At 40.2% G+C, this 19,772-nt stretch overlaps 1 protein-coding gene across 3 annotated transcripts in view; it reads right to left on the bottom strand.

The window, feature by feature from the left end:
• CD2AP (CD2 associated protein) overlaps positions 1 to 19,772 on the bottom strand; it is a 138,242-nt gene that overhangs the window by 42,374 nt on the left and 76,096 nt on the right. For all 3 annotated transcript variants that reach the window (XM_008263019.4, XM_051854659.2, XM_051854660.2), the window contains 5 exons: positions 12,239 to 12,426; positions 8,448 to 8,523; positions 7,962 to 8,056; positions 4,299 to 4,403; positions 889 to 925 (listed from right to left, as the gene is read on the bottom strand). In XM_008263019.4, the coding sequence (XP_008261241.2) occupies positions 889 to 925; positions 4,299 to 4,403; positions 7,962 to 8,056; positions 8,448 to 8,523; positions 12,239 to 12,426 (501 nt within the window). The remainder of the gene's footprint in view (positions 1 to 888; positions 926 to 4,298; positions 4,404 to 7,961; positions 8,057 to 8,447; positions 8,524 to 12,238; positions 12,427 to 19,772) is intronic.

The raw sequence follows: 19,772 nt of genomic DNA on the forward strand, positions 1-19,772 counted from the left end.
ATCCAGCTGCCTGCTAATGGCCTGGAAAAAGTAACAGAAGATGGTCTATCTGTTTGCGACTCTGCCACTCATGTTGGAGACCTGGATGAAGCTACATGGATCCTGGTTTCAGTCTGTCTTAGCCCCGGCCATTTTGGGTATCTGGGGAGTAAACAAGAGGACGGATAATCTCTCTCTCTGTCTCACCCTGTCTCCCTGTGACTTTCAAATACATAAATTTTTAAAAATTTCATCAATTTAATAACTCAAAATTTCATATAACTGAAGTATCTGAATTATTTAAGACTATTTTAAACCATTTCACTTAATATTTTTTAAAAAATTATGCTGGGGCCAGCACTGTGGTGCAGTGGGTTAACGTCGTGGCCTGAAGCACCGGCATCCCATATGGGCGTCAGTTCGAGATCCAGCTGCCCCACTTCCTGTCCAGCTCTCTGCTGTGGCCTGGGAAAGCAGTAAAAGATGGCCCAAGTCCTTGGGCCCCTGCACCTGTGTGGGAGACCCGGATGAAGCTCTTGCCTCCTGGCTTTGGATCAGCACAGTTCTGGCCATTGCAGCCAATTGGGAAGTGAACCATCAGATGGAAGACCTCTCCCTCCCCCTCCCTCTCCCCCTCCCTCTCTCCCTCTCTCCCTCCCTCCCTCTCTCTCTGCCTCTCCTCTCTCTGTGTAACTCTTCCAAGTAAAATAAATAAATATTTTTTTAAAAAGCTACATTTAAAAAAATTATACTGACACATGTGAACAATTTTTATATATTATAAACATTTATATACCATGTATCATGCTTGTTTTTGTTAAAATAATGATTTATGTCAGACTCAATTTTACAATTTTAAGATATGAATATATTAAAAATAGCACACGAAATAGTGTGTTTCTTACATACCTGGACCCTTAATAGGAGGTGGTGGTTTCTTTGGTTTCTGTTAAAATAGTTAACAGTGAAAACAGTTGAGTATTTACATATTAACTATTTAGTTAAAATAAATTCTGATAATTGATAATTAAATGATATGAATCTTTTTATCTCATTCTTGCCAAGAATTGTTAAATGTTAAGATCTTAATCATAAAAGTCACTGTCAAATTTTATGCCATTAGAATTCCTTAATAAAATTCAGTCAGATTTTTCAAAGATGATTAGACTGCATAAATTCCCCAAAATATTAATAAGTAAAAATATTCTGTCCTGCCTCGCCAAAGCCCTATTTTATCCCTCCTTCAAAGATCAGAGTTGGGAGGAAGGATGCAGGATAAAAGGAAAGAGAGACCTTGTTTAAAAAAAAAAAAAAAAACAGAATCCAATAAATAGACTTAGCTCTCATTCTTAATTCTTCAGAATTCTAAAATGAAAAGTTAAAGGCAAAGGGCTGGCTTCCCTTAATTTATTTGTATTAATTCATATTTAAGACCAAATGCCTTAAAAAACCTGATATATAATTTTACTCATGTAAATTGCCTTTTTCCAAATTAAAGACTAGTAAGTGGGTAGGCATTTGTGCTAGAGGTTAAGGCACCAGTGTCCCATATACTGGTGCCTGAGTTTGATAACTGGCTATACTCCTGACTCCAGCTTCCTGCTATTGCAGAACCTAGGAAGCAACAGTGATGGCTCAAGTAACTGGGCTCCTGCCATGCATGTGGGAAACCTGGATTGAGTTCCTAGCTCCTGGCTTCAGCCTGGCCCTAGCCCAGGGCTGCTGTGGACATATGGGTAATGAATCAAAGGATGGGAGCTGTGTGTGTGTGTGTGTATGTTTGTCTGTCTCTGGCTCTCAACATAATTTTTTAATAGACTGAACAAAGAACAAGCAATAATATATAAACACATAAGAAAAGAGGCCAGCATCATGTGCAGCAGATTAAGGCAATTACCAGTTTCCTTGGTAATATACCTGGGAAAGCAATGGAAGACGCCCAAGTGCTTGGGCCACTGCAACCCATGTGGGAAACCTGGATAGAATTCCTGGCTCCTGGTGTCAGCCTGGTTCAGCCCTGGTCATTGTGGCAATTGGAAGAGTAAAACAGGACAGAAGATCTCTCTTCTTTTCTCTTTCCCCTGCCTCTCCTTCTAAGTCTGCCTTCCAAATAAATAAATAAATTTTCTTAAAAAAGAAAAATAATTCTCTTCATTAAGAAAAGTATAAAAATAAAGCTTAATTAAGAATGAATCAATACTGAATGCAATCTAACAAAAGTCTCAGAGAGCTAAGTTTCCATGGGTAATCAGGAGCATTAGTTAGCATAAATAAAGGAAGGGCTGCAAAGGTTAGAGTTCTGTACTGGGTTAAATCAGATACAGTAGTCTGTTTTGCTGTGTGCTTCTGCTTTCTTAACTCTCTTTCCATCTATTTTAAAAATTTAATCAGGGGGCTGCCATTGAGGTATAATGGGTTAAGCAGAGTCCTGCAACACTGGCATCCCATGTAGGTACTGGTTCCAAATCTGGCTGCTCCACCTCTAATTCAGCTCCCTGTTAATACACTTGAAAAGGCAGAAGAAGATGGCCCAAGTCCTTGTGTCCCTGAACCCAAGTCGGAGACCCAGATAAAGCTCCTGACTCCTGGCTTCAGTCTAGTCCAGCCTCGGCTCTTATGGCCATTTGGAGAATGAACCAAAAGATGGAAAATCTCTCTGTCTCTTCCTCTGTCTCTGTAACTCTTACCTTTCAAATAAATAAAATAAATCTTTTAAAAAAGAAGAAGAAGAAGAAGAAGAAGAAGAAGAAGAGAGAGAGAGAGAGAGAGAAGAAAAGGGATCTTTTTTATTAAAAAAAAAAAAAGAAAAGAAAAGAAAACAACAGGTGGGTAGGTGTTGTAGTGAAGTAATTGAGCTGCCATTTGGAACATCTCCATCCCATGTCTGAGTGCAAGTTCTCAAGTCCTAGCTGCTTTACTTCCAATCCAGCTTCTTGTGCCTGGGAAGGCAGAGGATGATGGCCCAAGCACTTGTGTCCTTAACACCATGTGGGAGACCCAGATGGGGTTCTTGATTCCTGGCCTTGGCCTTGCCCTGTTCTGGCTGTTGTGGGCATTTGGGGAGTGAACCTCCAGATAGAAGATTTCACTCCTCTCCTTTCTGCCTCTCTCACTGTCACTCTTCTCATCAAATAAATCAGTCTTTATTTGAAGGAAAACTTGGGGATGAGTGTTTGTCCATAGTACTTAAGTAAGTCACTGCTTAGGACTCTTGCATCTAGTATCAGAGTGCCTGGTATAAGCCTCGCTCCTATGCTTTTTTCTTTTCTTTTTGTTTTTTGACAGGCAGAGTTAGACAGTGAGAAAGGTCTTTCTTCTGTTGATTCACTCCCCAAATGGCTGCCACAGCCACGTGCTGCACCAATCTGAAGCCAGGAGCCAGGCGGTGCTTCCTCCTGGTCTCCCATGTGGGTGCAGGGCCCAAGCACTTGGGCCATCCTCCACTGCCTTCCCGGGCCACAGCAGAGAGCTGGCCTGGAAGAGGAGCAACCGGGACAGACTCCGGCGCCCCAACCAGGACTAGAACCCGGGGTGCTGGCGCCATAGGCAAAGGATTAGCCTAGTGAGCCACAGCGCCGGCCACTCCTATGCTTCTGATCCAGCTTTTTGCTACTACAAACTGTACTACAGTACAGAAAAGCAGCAAATCATGGCTCAAGTACTTGGGTGTCTGCTACCCACATGGGAGACCAGGATGGAGTTCAACAATCCTGGCTTCAGTCTGGCTGTTGCAGGCATTTCAGAAGCAAACTAGCAGATTAAAGATTTCTGTCTTTCAAATAAAATGAAAATTAATTAATTAAAACCCCCATCCACAGAGGCAAAGAGGATCAAGTTATAGAAAGCCAAAAGATCAGTGACAAACAACTCAACCTCACTTGACTCTCTGAGAAATTACAGAGAAACATTAAATTTTATAAGGGCTGCAAAGACTGCTTCTTGCTGTCGCGAAAAATGCAGTAACAGAAAAATACTAATACTTCCATAATAAACTAAGGCTTTCCAACAGTATCAAATAGTAATACAATTTCTTCCATCAAAATACTAATGTATCCAGTTAGTTCAGCCAGACTTTTCTTGCTCTTCAAATTATAGAGTAAAGCAGTCTATGGTTACTTTTTAGTACATACAGTCATGGGAGCAGAAAGCAGGAATAATGCACAGAACTGAAACACTGTTTTGCTTTACTATTATACAAATAACTTATAAGTGAATAAATAATTTTGTGAAACTCCATAAAAGCTATTTAATAACAATATAAAAAACTTTAAAAAATACTTGCGTTATTCTTTACGTATTATTGAAAAACAAAAGCTTACTGGGAAATCTTTATCCAATTCACTTATTTGAACAGCAAAATTGTCTGGAAATACTCCTTCTTTACCATTAAGTTCACCTTTCCACCAGCCAGTTTCTCCAGTCTCCTAAAAAACAAAGCAAAAAATAATTAAGACAATAAGTTATATTTAAATGAGGAAAATGTTTACAACAAAATGGGAAAATATGAAACTCTATTTTTAAAAAGATTTTATTTATCTGAAAGAGAGAGTTATAGAGAGACGGAAGGAGATAGAAAGAAATCGTCTATCTGCTAGTTCACTCCACAGTTGGTCACAGCAGTCAGGGCTGGGCCAGGTTGAAGGCAGGAGCCAGGAGTTTCCTACAGGTTTCCCACTTGGGTAGCAGGGGCCCAACCACTTGGGCCATCTTTAGTTGCTCTTCTCAGGCCAATAGCAGGGAGCTGGATCAGAAGTGGAATAGTAGGGATTTGAACCAACACCCAATGCCAGCCCCAAAATTCCATTATTTTTTTCTTTCAGAAGAAAAAAGCAACCTGAACAAACTATAAGGTCCCCTCAAAGAAATATTCACATATATTACTTTTTTTTATTTGACAGGCAGAGTTAGACAGTGAGAGAGACAGAGAGAAAAGTCTTCCCTCTGCTGGTTCACCCCCCAAATGGCCACTAGGGCCAGCGCGCTGAGCTGATTCGAAGCAAGGAGCCAGGTGCTTCCTCCTGGTCTCCCATGCGGGTGCAGGGGCTCAAGCACTTGGGCCATCCTCCACTGCCTTCCCAGGCCACAGCAGAGAGCTGGACTGGAAGAGGAGCAACCGGGACTAGAACTGACGCCTATATGAGATGCCAGCGCCGCAGGCAGAGGATTAACCAAGTGAGCCACGGCACCGGCCCTCATATATTACTTTAAGAACTAATTATAAAATTGGATTTTTTTAAAATATCAATTTAAAATTTCTATATACAAGGATAAAAAGACTCCAGAGGGAGAGGAGAAAGATGAAAGGAATAGGAAAGAGAGGAAGGCAGTGGGGGTAATAAAAGAGAGGAAAAAAGGAAAGATGGATATGGCGGGGAGGCAAGGAGGGTGAGAGAGAATGAGAGGGAAGGAAAGATTATTCTTAATAGTCTTCTTTTCAAAAAAGATTTATTTAATTGAAAGGCAGAGTGACACAGAAGAGAGGGAGAGACAGAGTTTTTCTATCTGCTGGAAGATCTTCAATCTGCTGGTTCTCTCCCCAAAAAGAGTACAATGGTTGGGACTGGGCTATGCCAAACCAGGAGCCTGAAATTTCATTCGGATGGCAGGGGACCAATTACTTGGGTCATCTTTTGCTGCTTTCCCAGTCACATTAGCAGGGAACTGGATCAGGAGCAGAGGAGCCAGGACTCTGACATGGGATGCTGACATTGCAGGTGGTGGTTTAACCTGCTGCACTAAAGCTCTGGCCCCTTAACAGTCTTCTTAATGATTTATATATTAAAGATGACTCATATTCTTCAGCAGCTTTAGAAATGAGCAAGGTTATCTAAGTTTCCTCCAAGTACCCAACCTTAGAAAAATTTGGTGTTATCACTCCAAGCTTTATGAATGTTAAAATGCATATATCTTTAGCTGTGCTTGCCACAAATGAGTAACCATGTGAGATGATAAATATTAATTTGTTTCATTATACTGTTTTTAGCATCAATACAAGAATGTAACATGTCATACACTTTAAATATATACAATATAATTCATTTTTAAACACTGCATATGCTAAGCCAGACAATAACAAGTAAATATGATACAACAGGGAAAAGGGCTGGCACTGTGGCATAGCAGGTAAAGCTGCCACCTGCAGTGTCAGCATCCCCTATCGGGGCTGATTTGAGTTCCGGCTGCTCCACTTTCGATCCAGGTCCTGCTAATACACCTGGGAAATCAGCAGAAGATGGTGCAAGTGCTTGGGTCCCTGCACCCATGTGGGAGACCCAGAGCTTCAAATCAGCCTAGCTCCAGCTGCTGTAGCCATTTGGGGAATGAACAAACAGATGAAAGATCTCTCTGAAACTGCCTTTCAAATAAATAAATACATTTACTTAAAAAAAAAAAAAAAAAAGGAAGAAACTTCAAAATTTATTCTACAGGGCTATAGCACAAACTAATGTTTATAATTTCCCTATATTACAAAGAGTTACTGTAAGAATCTGTCCATGCCCACATAGCACTGAGTTCTATTTTGTCTTAGGGTTCACAGCAAATTATAAAAATCATTTTTTGAAATAGCTACATCATTTTTCACAGTACGAATAGTTTCAAAACTTTTTACATACCAGTGGATATTTAAGTTGTTTTCTTATTTTTATATTATTAACAATGATCCAAACAATAGGTGTCTATAAAAAATAAAATGATGTGGAACAAAATTAAGAATAAAAACCTAGGCCGGCGCCACAGCTCAATAGGCTAATCTTCCACCTAGCGGCGCCGGCACACTGGGTTCTAGTCCTGGTCGGGGCGCCGGATTCTGTCCCGGTTGCCCCTCTTCCAGGCCAGCTCTCTGCTGTGGCCAGGGAGTGCAGTGGAGGATGGCCCAAGTGCTTGGACCCTGCACCCCATGGGAGACCAGGATAAGTACCTGGCTCCTGCCTTCGAATAAGTGCGGTGTGCCAGCTGCAGCGCACCAGCCATGGCGGCCAATGGAGGGTGAATCAACGGCAAAAGGAAGACCTTTCTCTCTGTCTCTCTCTCTCTCACTATCCACTCTGCCTGTCAAAAAAAAAAAAAGAATAGAAACCTAGATGGTTGAAGTTACTAGAGAAAAGGAATAATATGATGATTAAAAATAATTCTCAAGGGGCTGGCGCTTTGGTGCAGCGGGTTGAAGCCCCAGCCTGCAGCGCCGGCATCCCATAGGGCTCCAGTTTAAATCCCAGCTGCTCCACTTTTAATCTAGCTCTCTGTTATGGTCTGGGAAAGCAGTGGAAGATGACCCAAGTTCTTGGGCCCCTGTAGCCGCATGGGAGACCCAAAGGAAGTTCCTGGCTCCTGGCTTCATACTGGCTCAGCTCTGGCCGTTGCAGTCATTTGGGGAGTGAACAAGCAGATGGAAGACCTGTCTCTCTAGCTCTACTTCTTTCTGAAACTCTGTCTTTCAAATAAATAAAATCAATCTTAAAACAAAATTCTCAGGGCAGCTTTTCAGTGTGGTAGTTAAGAAGCAGCTTGAGACACTCACATCCTATATCAGAGTGCTTGGGTTCCAATCCCTGATCAACGTTCAATTCCAGATTCCCGCTAATGTGCACCCTGGAGACAGCAAATGATGGCTTGGGTCCCGGCCACCCAAGTGGGAGACACAGACTGAGTTCCTGGCTCCCATCTTTGGCTTAGCCCACCTCTGACTGTTGAAGGCACTGGAGAATAAACCAGTGAAGAGGAAGTGTATGCCTGTTTTTTAAAAAGTTTAGAAAAAATTTCAAATTCCAAACATATCAATTATTTAAGAAAGAGACAATGAAAATAAACTCAAAAGAAAAAAAAACAAATAAATGAGTATTTCTGTGTCTAATTCTCAGGACTCAAAAACAAAATGAAGTCCTAGCTATTCTAGAGTTTACATTCTATGTGAAAATATAACAATTTTTAGGAATATTTCTGTGAACAAATTATAAAATTCATTGAAAAACTGAAAATCTTACCTTACTTATCAAATGGATTATCTCCCCCTCTTTAAATGTAAGTTCATCTTCATTAGTACCTTCATAGGCAAATAATGTTCTACAATATTCCTTTGCTGAAATAAAGAATGTAAATAATGTGGCTTATACAAACAGATTAATACTTTCGAAGCTTCTATTTTGTGTAATGCATATGAAAAGCTATTAAGACAAATAATTCACCTTAACATTTTTAAATTTAAAACTTCCATTCAATACTATATGTTAATAATTTCATTCATCATCATTCAAATATTTACAAAGTGCCCGTATGTTGTCCCATATACAGTACTAACTGCAGGCAGATACATAATGAAATGAACGTACCAAAATCCTTAACCTCATAATGTTTTCATCTAGTAGGCTTAATACTCTGACCAAGCAGTATAGTGTAACAATGTTTCAATGAATCTAATAATATATTTAAATATGTTTCTACTATATAAAACTATTATTTTAAAAACTTACCTTTTATTTTACCTTCAGTATCTGTTTTTATCTCTACACTTTGAGTTTTGGATCCTATTGGCTGTAAGACTAAAGGCTAAAACAAAGAGAATGGCAAAAATTACTTTTAAGTTAGAATAAAGACAGTATTATTAAATGAAGTTTTCAATTTACAGTTACTAAGCTTTCCATAGTGGTAGTTATACCCAGGTTAGTGATGTAATTGAAAACATAAAAACCTAAAAGGTTTTAAAAAAAAAAATCTCTAAAGTAGGGGACAGTTCTGTGGTATAGCAGGTAAAGCTACTACCTCCAGCACAAGCATCCCAAAAGGGTACCAGTTTGAGTCCCGGCTGCTCTACTTTCGATCTAGCTCCCTGCTAATGTGCCTGGGAAAGCAGCGGAAGATGGCCAAAGTGCTTGGGCCCCTGTACCCTCATGGGAGATACAGAAGCTCCTGGCTTCTGGCTTCAGTCTGACCCAGCTGGCCATTGCGGCCATTTGGGGAGTAAATCAGCAGATGGAAGATCTCTCTCTCTTAGTCTCTCCCTCACTCTGTAACTCTGCCTTTCAAGTGAAAAATAAATATAACTTAAAAAAAAAAATTCTGAGTACCTTTCTCTGAAGGAAAGAGAGAACTTTCAGTTTGTGTATGGCCTTGTCTAAATACTGGGGCTATGCGAGGCCAAAGTCAGGAGCCAGGAGCTTCATCTGAGTCTCCCACATGGGTGCAGGTGCCCAAACACTTGGGCCATTATCCGCTGCTTTCCCAGGTGCATTGGCAGGGAGCTGGATTGGAAGTGCAGCAGGTGGGTCTTGAACTGGAGCCTACATGGGATGATGGCCTCACAGGCAGCAGCTTAACCAGCTACAAAGCAATGCTGGCCTTGAAAGTGAATTCTTAAGCAACAGCACAAAACATGCTCTTAAAATGAGATATATATATTTTTAAAGGTTTATTCTTATTTATTTGAAAGAGTTAGAAAATGAGAGAGACAGAGAGAGATAAAGAGAGAGGTCTTCCATCTGCTGGTTCACTCCCCAAATGTCCCCAAAAGCTGGAGCTGAACAGATCTGAAGCCAGGGGCCAGGAGCTTCGTCTGGGTCTCCCACATGAATGCAGGGGCCCAAGGACTTGAGCCATCCGCTACTCCTTTCCCAGGAGCATTGCGGGGAAGCTGGGTTGGAAGTGGAGCAGCCAGGACTTGAACTGTGCCCATATGGAATACTGGTGCTACAAGCCAGGGCTTCAACCCACTGTGCCACAGTGCCAGTCCTGAGATAGAATTTAAAAAAAAACTCATGGCCGGCGCCGTGGCTCAATAGGCTAATCCTCAGCCTGCGGTGCCAGCACACAAGGTTCCAGTCCCGGTTGGGGCGCCAGATTCCATCCCGGTTGCTCCTCTTTCAGTCCAGCTCTCTGCTGTGGCCCAGGAGTGCAATGGAGGATGGCCCAAGTCCTTGGGCCCTGTACCCGCATGGGAGACCAGGAGAAGCACCTGGCTCCTGGCTTAGGATCGGCGCAGTGCACTGGCCACAGCAGCTATTAGGGGGATGAACCAACAGAAAAGGAAGACCTTTCTCTCTGTCTCTCTCTCTGTCCACTCTACCTGTCAAAACAAAACAAAACAAAACAAAACAAAAAAACACTCATCACAGTTCACTGCACAGAGAATGTTACAATCCTTATAAGTAAAGTCTACTAGACATGACTGGTGTGTGGCACAGCAGGTTATGAGCCCATCTGCAATGCTGACACCCCATATGAAGCAAAGGTTCAAGTCCTGGCAGCTCCACTTTCAGTATAGCTCCATTAATGTGCCTGGGGGGTAGCAGATGATGGCTCAAGTACTTGAGCCCCTACTACTCAGGTAGGAGACCCAGGTGGAATCCTCAGTTCTTGGCTTCTGCTGGCCCAACCCTGGCTGTTTCAGCCACTTGGGGAGTTAACCAGAGGACAGAAAATCGTTTGTCTCTCCCTCTTTCCATGTCACTCTTTCAAATAAATAAAAAAGTCTACTAGACATGTTTCTGCTGTAATTGAATAAATTAAGTCTTTTACCTCATAAACAGTACATTTGACCTTAAAAATCTGTGAATACACTGCTAATTTGCCTACCACTGTGTTTTCAGTTTAATCTTTTAAGATACTCACTTTCATTTCTCCCAATTCTAACAACCAATCTGGTGCCATCTACAAACATAGCAATGTGGTCCTACTTTATTAATTCCTAAGGTCAGTAATCAAAGAGTCACAAGGCCATTATAAAGGGCTACCCTGAAATAGATCACTCTCACTAAAAGTCTGGGTAGTGGATATCACTAACGGTGACTTAAAGATCACTAATGTAATCATTAACCAAATAATTGGAAGGGGCTCTGTATCTAGTTTAATGTTCCTCAAAATACAAGAACTACTTCTCCAACATTCCTGTTACACAATTCCAAAATCGAAACCAATTGGACCTCATAAACCTTTATGTCAGACAGACTCAAAACTAGGAGACAATTTAGCAGAAAGCAAAAAGTTCTCTCACCTGAACCCAATTCACTATTACAAATGAGATCAATTATACAGACCTAAAGTGGGTCTATTTTAAGTCCACTTTAAAAGAAAATATAGGGGCCAATGCTGTTGTACAGCAGTTACAGCCCCAGCCTGTAGTACCAGCATCCTGTACGGGCGCTGGTTCAAGTCCCACCTCCAATCTAGTTCCCTGCTAATGCACCGGGGAAAGCAGCGGAAGGACAGCCCAAGTCCCTGGAGGAAGCTCCTGGCTCTTGGCTTCAGATTAGCTCAGCTCCTGCTGTTGTGGCCATTTGAGGAGTGAACCAGCAGATGGAAGACCTCTCTTTCTGTCTCTACCTCTCTCTCTAACTCTTTCAAATGAATAAAACAAATATTTAAAAAATAACCTTTAAAAATAAATATAAAATTTTAAGAGGCTGGCTTTGTGGCAGAGTGGTTGGGGCTGCTACCTGCAATGACAGCATCCCATATGTACAACTGGTTCATGTCCCAGCTGCTCCACTTCTGATATGGCTCCCTGCTAATGGCCTGGGAAAGCAGCAGAAGATGGTGCAGGTGCTTGGGCCCTAGAGGAAGCTTCTAGAGGAAGCTCCTGGCTCCTGGCTTCAGCCTGGCCCAGCCCTGGCCATTGCAGCCATCTGAGGAGTAAACCAGTGGATGGAAGACTTCTCTCTAACTCTGACTCAAAAAAATGGATGGATCTTTAAAAAAAATTTTGGCTTAAGAAACAAAAAAAAACACCTCTAAATACCTTCCATTTAAAAATTGCTATTAAGCTGTGAATAGCTTCTGAAAAACATGCACGCTGATTTCATAAGATTCAGACATAAACAGTAATCATTGTAAATATGGAGAGAAAAATATTTCTTACAGCCTTCTCACTCATAACTATTAATTTTAAAAAAAGAAAACTAACTCTTACAGTTTAAAAAATGCTTAATGAGGACTGGGCATCATGACTTGGCTGTTTAAGCTTTGCCACCTGGGATCCCCACATTTTGTATCAGAATGGTGGTTCAAGTCTTGACTACTCCATTTCCTATCCAGTTTCTTGATCATGCATTAAGTTTCTGGCACACACACATGGGAAATCCAGAGGGAGTTCCTGCCTCCTAGTTTCAGTCTGATTTAGCCCTAGCTGTTGTGATAATTAGAGGAGTAAATCTACAAATGAAGGAATCTCTGCTGCCATCCCCCAACTCTGCCTTTCAAATAAATCTTTTTAAAATTGCTTAAGGAGAGAATGAGTGGAGTTAATCTAAGTTAAATTCATCATTATCACCTTTTCTGTTTTTTTCTCTTCTGTTTCACTACTGGATGTTCTTGTCCTAAGTTTCACAGAGCCTTCTTTAAAAATATCCCCAAATCCAATTCCTCGAATTTTCTTTGGCTGTGTAATTGATCCAGGTGCAGCTTCATTCCCATTTCCCGGAGAGGGTAAAGGTGAGGTAGACCCAGTCAAAACAGTTTCTGAAAGAATAATTTATTTGTGAAAATGATACTCAGAATCATGCAAATCTTGACATAATATCTACATTCTACATTTCCTAATTAAAAAATAGAATAAAAATAATTAAATTATTGATTACTGAAATATCCAAAGGAGTAAGATGCACTTTATAAAAATGTGTGTGTGACAAAGACAATGGAGGGGGGAGAGCAACAATTCAGGCAAATTTTATTAATAAAATGTTAAGAAATCCAAGCAATAATATCATGAGATGCTTAACAAGAGAATATCAAATTTACAGCTTTTGGCCAAAGATGATATAATATAAACCTGAAAAAACAAAGTGATAAAGGATAATCATTTTAAGAGGCCAGCATTGTGGTACAGTGGAGTAAGCCACTGCCTGACTTGCCAGTAACCCAAGTGAGATCTGGTTGGAATCCTGGCTTCTCCATGCCTGGGAAGGCTGCAACTGATGGCCCAAGTGCTTGGGCTCCTGTCACCCACATGAGACACACATATGGAGTCCCTGGCTCCTCACTTCTGCTTGGCCCATCCCAGGTCACTGTGGCCCTTTGGGGAGTGAACCAGAGGACAGAAGATCAATCGACTGATGATCTCTCTTTCTCTCTATCTCACTACCTTTCAAGTAAATAAATAAATCTTAAAAAAAAGTTAAATGACTCCATCTGGATCGCAAAGTTAGGGTGAGTTTCTCAGTATAAAAACTGAAAATACTAAAAATTGTCAAGGAGTGGACATTTAGACTAGTGGCTAAGATGACCACATCCCACATTAGAGCCCCTGGGTTCAATTCTCAGCTCTACCTCCTGAGCTCAAATTTCCTGCTAAAGCAAATTCCAAGAGCAGGGTAATGGCTCAAGTAATTAATGGAATCCTACCAACAAAGTGGCAGAACTAGATTGTGTTCCCAGCTCCCAGCTTTAGCCTCAGTCCAGCCCCAGCTGTTGTGAGCAAGCCAGAAGATGAGAGCTATTTGTCTCCCTGCCTCTCAAGTACTTTTTTTTTACAGATTTATTTGAAAGTCAGTTACAGAGACAGAAAGAGGGAATGACAGAGAGTCATTAAAACACCTATCACTAAAGTAAGTGCCTACATAATGGAAATATTCAGTACTAATAATGGACAGGCTTGGCCGGCACCCATGACTCCATAGGCTAATCCTCCGCCTGCGGTGCCGGCACACCAGGGCGCCAGATTCTGTCCCGGTTGCCCCTCTTCTAGGCCAGCTCTCTGCTGTGGCCTGGGAGTGCAGTGGAGGATGGCCCAAGTCCTTGGGCCCTGCACCTGCATGGGAGACCAGGAGAAGCACCTGGTCATTGGACGCAGCGGTCATTGGAGGGTGAACCAACGGAAAAGGAAGACCGTTCTCTCTCTCTGTCTACTCTGTCAAAATAATAATAATAATAATAATAATAATGGACAGGCTGATTATTTTGGCCTCATTAAAAATTACTAAATTTCACTACCATACTGGTTATTAAATTAGTATTTGGAAGGCAGAATAGAATCATAAAGCAAATGAAACTCTAGAGTCAAACCCTCTACTGCTAAGTCCGGTCTCTTAACTTATAAAATGGAATAGTTATTAGAAATGCTTTGAGGATTAAATCAGTTTAGGACTTGAAATGTTTAAAATAGTGTCTTGGCTCATTGTATTTTATTTTTAAAAAGTTTAAAACATGTATTGTTGGGAACCATTCAAGTCAGAGACAGCACTGCTCACAAAGCAACAGCAAAATACAAAAGAAAGGAAGAAAAGGGAAAAGTGGCAAGGGAAAGGAAAGGAGGGAAACAGGGTAGGTAACAGGTCTTATATTAAGACATAACAGTAATCCTAACTATAATGTACTTCTATTGTCGTAATTCTTACATGCTGTATCAAGGAGATTGTACCTGAATTGCTTGGCTTGCAGGAAACATATCTGTATTTTATAGTTAGCACTGTCAGTCAAAACACATGAACAGAAAGTCTATTTACTCTTCCCTCCCTCTTTTTTCATTAAATCTCTAGAGTAAAACTGCTTGATGGCATGTACAGGGTACTTCAAAAAGTCTGTGGAAAAAATGAAAATAAAAGTAATTTTTTTTCTGGTGAAAAAAAATTTTGAGATCCATGCACAAGAGGAATTTAGAAAGTTCACAGAAATTATGTTTTATGAAAAACAATGCACAGATTTCAAAATTTGCACTAATATCCTCTAATTCTGCTTTTCTATAAGTCCCCTCAAATCTCTCCATATAAAGTCACTTAAAACAACAAGAATCCCAATATATAATCAATTGTTGAAAACACTGATGAAACCATACATGAACTGTCCCAAGTGTTAAAGAATAATACAAAATAGAAACCTAGTAAAAATACAAAGCATTTAATGAAAGTAATCCTAGTTCACTAGTAAAGTCATTTTTCATGATCATTCTAAGATCTTTTTAAATATGATTCTAAATTTCCTAAGAAAATGAGTTTGTATCTGTGTTTTAACTGGATTAAAAAATCAATCAACACTCCTTAGTTTCTTTAAAAAAAAAAAAATCCTTAAAAAGAACCCCTGACTCTGGCCTCAGAACCAGCCCTTAAAGGCATTCAGATCTGGCTAAAAAGCCCATGAAACTTTCACAGGCACGGAAAGCCAAGACACTGTGGCCAAAAATTAAAAAAAAAAAAAAAAAAAAAAAAAAAATGACCTAAATGAAAAGATCTCTGAATGAGATCCCAGCGGAAACAACAGGCCATCAAAGAAGGCAGTACCTTTCTCTGAAGGAAGGAGAGAACTTCCACTTTGAATAAGGCCTTGTCTAAATAAGATCGGAGTTGGTGAACTCAAGAGGCTTCCATAGCCTTGGCAGCTCATGACAAGAGCCTTGGGTGATTACTGATGCCATAAATAAGAGTGTCAATTGTTAAATCAACAACAGGAGTCACAGTGCACCTGCTCCCCATGTAGGATCTTTGCCCTTAATGTGTTGTACTATGAGAATTAATGGTATAACTGGTATTCAAACAGTACTCTATACTTTGTGTGTCTTTGTGGGTGCAAACTGTTAAAATCTTTACTTAGTATACACTAAGTTGATCTTCTGTATAAAGATAATTGAAAATGAATCATGATGAAGAATGGGATGGGAGAGGGAGTGAGAGATGGGATGGCTGTGGGTGGGAGGGAGGTTATGGGGGGAAAAGCTGCTTTAATTCAAAAGTTGTACTTTGGAAATTTATATTTATTAAATAAAAGATGAAAAAAAAATAAGAACCCCTGGCTGTAACAGTAATTTATTAAACAGGGCATCAAATTTTTCCTTGTAAGGCTGCTTATCAGAAAGAGAAGTTCAAGCTGAATGCTATCATGGGATTAGAAGTCCCAAGATAAATTGTGTACCACCTTAACTCTTGAGAGACTAGGCTGCTGACTACCTACCATCACCATCCGTACACTCAGTATACACAACCATTCTCCCAGAACCTTATGCCCGAGTAGCAATAAGCACTTTGCTGTTTTCCAAAGCATCAGATCAAACTTCAGAAAATTCCTACTAAAAGAATGAACTCTTTATACCCCTAAGAGAATAGAATCCCTCAAGAACAATTGATCAGGGATTCTTCCCTGCTTTCTGCCATGCTTCCTTCTAATGGACTAGGATGAATGACACCAAACATGGAAGATTTCCTGCCAGGACCTTTTTAGTCTCATCAAAAGTCTGACCTCTTCACTTCCTTAACAACTTTTTTAATAAAAGACATCAAAAGTCAGATCTATCTTCCTGACTTGTTGCCACTAATCTTACTAATAACTCTGATGTGTCTGTAATCAGTTGAGACTACAAATGATGATATCTACAATGTGAAACTTGTTCCCTCTACCTCTCTTGCTCTCCTTCTCTGTCTTTCTGTAACTCTGGCTTTCAAAAAAATAAATCTTAAAAAAAAAAAAGAACAGAACAGCCTCTGACCATAAATAGCTTACATCTTTATGTACGGGGAATACTACATAAATATGTATGATAGGTGCAGGTATCATAATAAAATTTTGGTTACAATATCAAGATGCTCTTTAAGAAGGATGCCAAAACCATTCAATGGGGAAATAAAATGTCTCTTGAACTATGGTGATGGAAGACTGCATATTCATGTACCCTTATCACATATCAAATACAAAAATTAACTCAAAATGGATTAAAGACCTAAATATAAGATTGAAACCTGTAAAACACATAGACTACAAAGAAGTAAAAGGAAAGTAAAAGGAAGACAGGTGGGGCCGGTGCGTGGCTCACTTGGCTAATCCTCTGCCTGCGGCGCTCTGCATCCCATATGGGCGCCAGTTCTAGTCCCAGTTGCTCTTCTTCCAGTCCAGCTCTCTGCTATTGCCTGGGAGGACAGTGGAGAATGGCCCAAGTGCTTGGGCCCCTGCACCTGCATGGGAGACCAGGAAGAAGCACCTGGCTCCTGGCTTTGGATCAGTGCAGCACCAGCTGTGGCAGCCATTTGGGGAGTGAACCAACGGAAGGAAGACCTTTCTCTCTCTCACTGTCTAAAACTCTACCTGTCAAATAAATTAAAAAAAAAAAAAAAAAAAAAAGGAAGACAGGCACACATGTGCAAGTGCATGTGTATACAAAAACACACACACACACACACATATACAGACAAAGAGGGGATCAGGAGTAGGGTAAATAGGTAAAGAGATACAGACAGAGATGGGTAGGTGTATCTGTGTTAACTATTTCCTAGCTTAGCCCACTATGAGGGCATAGAAGCAAAAGGCCTGCAGCAGCAATGAACGTACTTCCAAAGATTTTGATACCTAAATACTATTCTCTAAAAGAAATCAAGGTTACCTGAATAAGCAATTGATTAACTACTCGGAGATATATAAAGTTTAAGATGAACTTGGAACATCTTGGATCACAGAGCCAAGTCCTCAAAAAATGATGAAACTATGTCAATAGGACACAGAAATACAACCTAATCCATAATGTTGAAAAGGCAGATCTTTTACCTAGTCTAAGGGCAAAAAAAGGGGCAGAATACAAAGAAAAATTAGGAATATTTTGAGGGTGATGGAAATGTTCTGTACATTTATTACGAAGGTGGTCTTTATGGATACATGCATCTGTCAAAATGATCAGTTTGTGTATATCAAAGGGGCACAGTTTACTGTATGCCAACTTTATCTCCAATAGAGTTGATTTTTTTTTTTTTTAAGTCACAGGATCTAGCTTGAAGGAACCTGTAATGGCCAAATCTGATGGTTATCAAAATCAATAATGCTAATAACACATTGATACCTAGTGAATAAACAGAACTCACTGATGAGTCCACATTGGTACATAAACAAAGCAGAGAGAAAGAAAAATTCTTTAGAGAAAATATGAAGTAATAAACATAGAAAGGAGGATGGAATTAGAAAAATCACAAGTTTTCAACCACCACAGTAATAACTGATTCAGGCAAAATGTATCCTTAACACTGTTGGAGGAAGTGTAAGGAATAGCATATTTACAGTTTCAAAGTATCTTCCCACAAAAATGCTATCACAAGGAGAAAAACAGTAAACTTACAGGGGCATCACAGCTGTTATGAAATTTATGATTAATTTTAAAGAAAATTAAGATCATCACTAATGAAAGCCATATCATATGCCTCCTGATGCTGTAGTCTTGTGAATAAAATATAACCTGGATCTAATCATGAACAACATGAAGAAAAACTCAATATGGAGGGGGGTCATTCTACAAAAGAATTGGCCTATTCAAAAATTTCAATGTCAAAATACCCCAACACCACCACCACCATCGAAAATCTGGAGAACAAGATTAAAGAAGAGAACAAAATACCATATATGGGCCCATAAAGGATTGGGGGGAAAATAGCTATAAAATCACACTGGAATAACAAATAAAATCTGCATACAGACTGTAGGTTAACCATATTATGAATGTTAAGTATCTTGATTTTGATCATTGTACTATAATTTAAAAATGACTATCCTGTTCTTGGGAAATATATACCAAAACACTAAAGGTAAAGGTTTAAGAAATATATAGATACAAAGTAGAAGTGAATAGTAAATTTGCAAACAGAGTAAAATGTTAACTGGTAATCTGGGCAAAGGATATAAGGTAAGTTTCTGTCTTATTATTGAATCTCCAAGTTACAAAGAAGTTTCAAAATAAGTCACTGTACTATTGTTAGAAGAAAGGAACCACAGAATGAAAAGTGGATGGGGCTAGCGCTGTGGCACAGCGGGTTAATGCCCTGGCCTGAAGCCGGCATCCCATATGGGCACCAGTTGGAGACCTGGCTGCTCCACTTCCTATCCAGCTTTCTGCTATGGCCTGGGAAAGCAGTGGAAGATGGTCCAAGTTCTTGGGCCCCTGCACCTGCGTGGAAGACCTGGAAGAAGCTCCTGGCTTCTGGCTTTGGATCAGTGCAGCACCAGCTGTGGCAGCCATTTGGGGAGTGAACCAGCGGATAGAAGACCTCTTCTCTGTGTAACTGTCTTTCAAATAAAATAAAATAAATCTTAAAAAGAAAAAGAATGAGAAATGGTATGGAAGAAGACCCAAAAGCCAAAATCTTCAAAAGTCCTAATGTGCCCAAGAAATATATATATGCATAGAGACTGGTATTGTGGCATGGCATGATAAGTAGCAGCTTAAGATGTGGGCATTGTATATCAGAGTGCTGGTTCAGTCCTGGCTGTTCTGCTTCCGATCCAGGTCTCTGCTAAGGTGTCTAGGAAAGCAGTAGAAAAAGTAAATGGGCCTCTGTCATCTATATGGGAGACCTTGATAGTTACAGGATCCTGGATGTTGTCGTGGTTTCCTGACTTCAGCCTGGCCCAGCACAAGACACTGTGACAATTTGGGGAGTGAAACATAGATGGAAGATCTCTTTTTCTTTTTCAGTCTCTTCCCCTCTGTCACTCTGCCTTTCAAATAAATAAATCTTATGCTTGCCGTTTTTACAGATTCAACATAGTTAAGCTGCACTGAAAATTTTTAATATGCTTGCTTTCTTTTCATTTTATTTGAAAGGCAGAGAGCCAGAGAGAAAAAGAGAAAAAGTTAACATCCAGTGATTCACTACCCAAATGCTTACAAGAACAGCGCTATGCCAGGTTGAAGCCAGGAGCCCAAATCTCAATAAGGGTCTCCTGTGTGGGTGTCAGGGATCCAAGCAGTTGGGTCATAAGCTTCTGTTCACCAAAGTGTGCAGAAGCAGGAAACTAATCAGAGGCACAGCTAGAACTCAAACCAACATACCGCAACAGAGGATACAGGCATCCCAAGCAGTCTCTTAATTGCAGCACCAAATATCAAACCAAGGTTCAATACTTTC

This window comes from Oryctolagus cuniculus, chromosome 5 (genome assembly GCF_964237555.1).
Source record: "Oryctolagus cuniculus chromosome 5, mOryCun1.1, whole genome shotgun sequence".
Lineage (NCBI taxonomy): Eukaryota > Metazoa > Chordata > Mammalia > Lagomorpha > Leporidae > Oryctolagus > Oryctolagus cuniculus.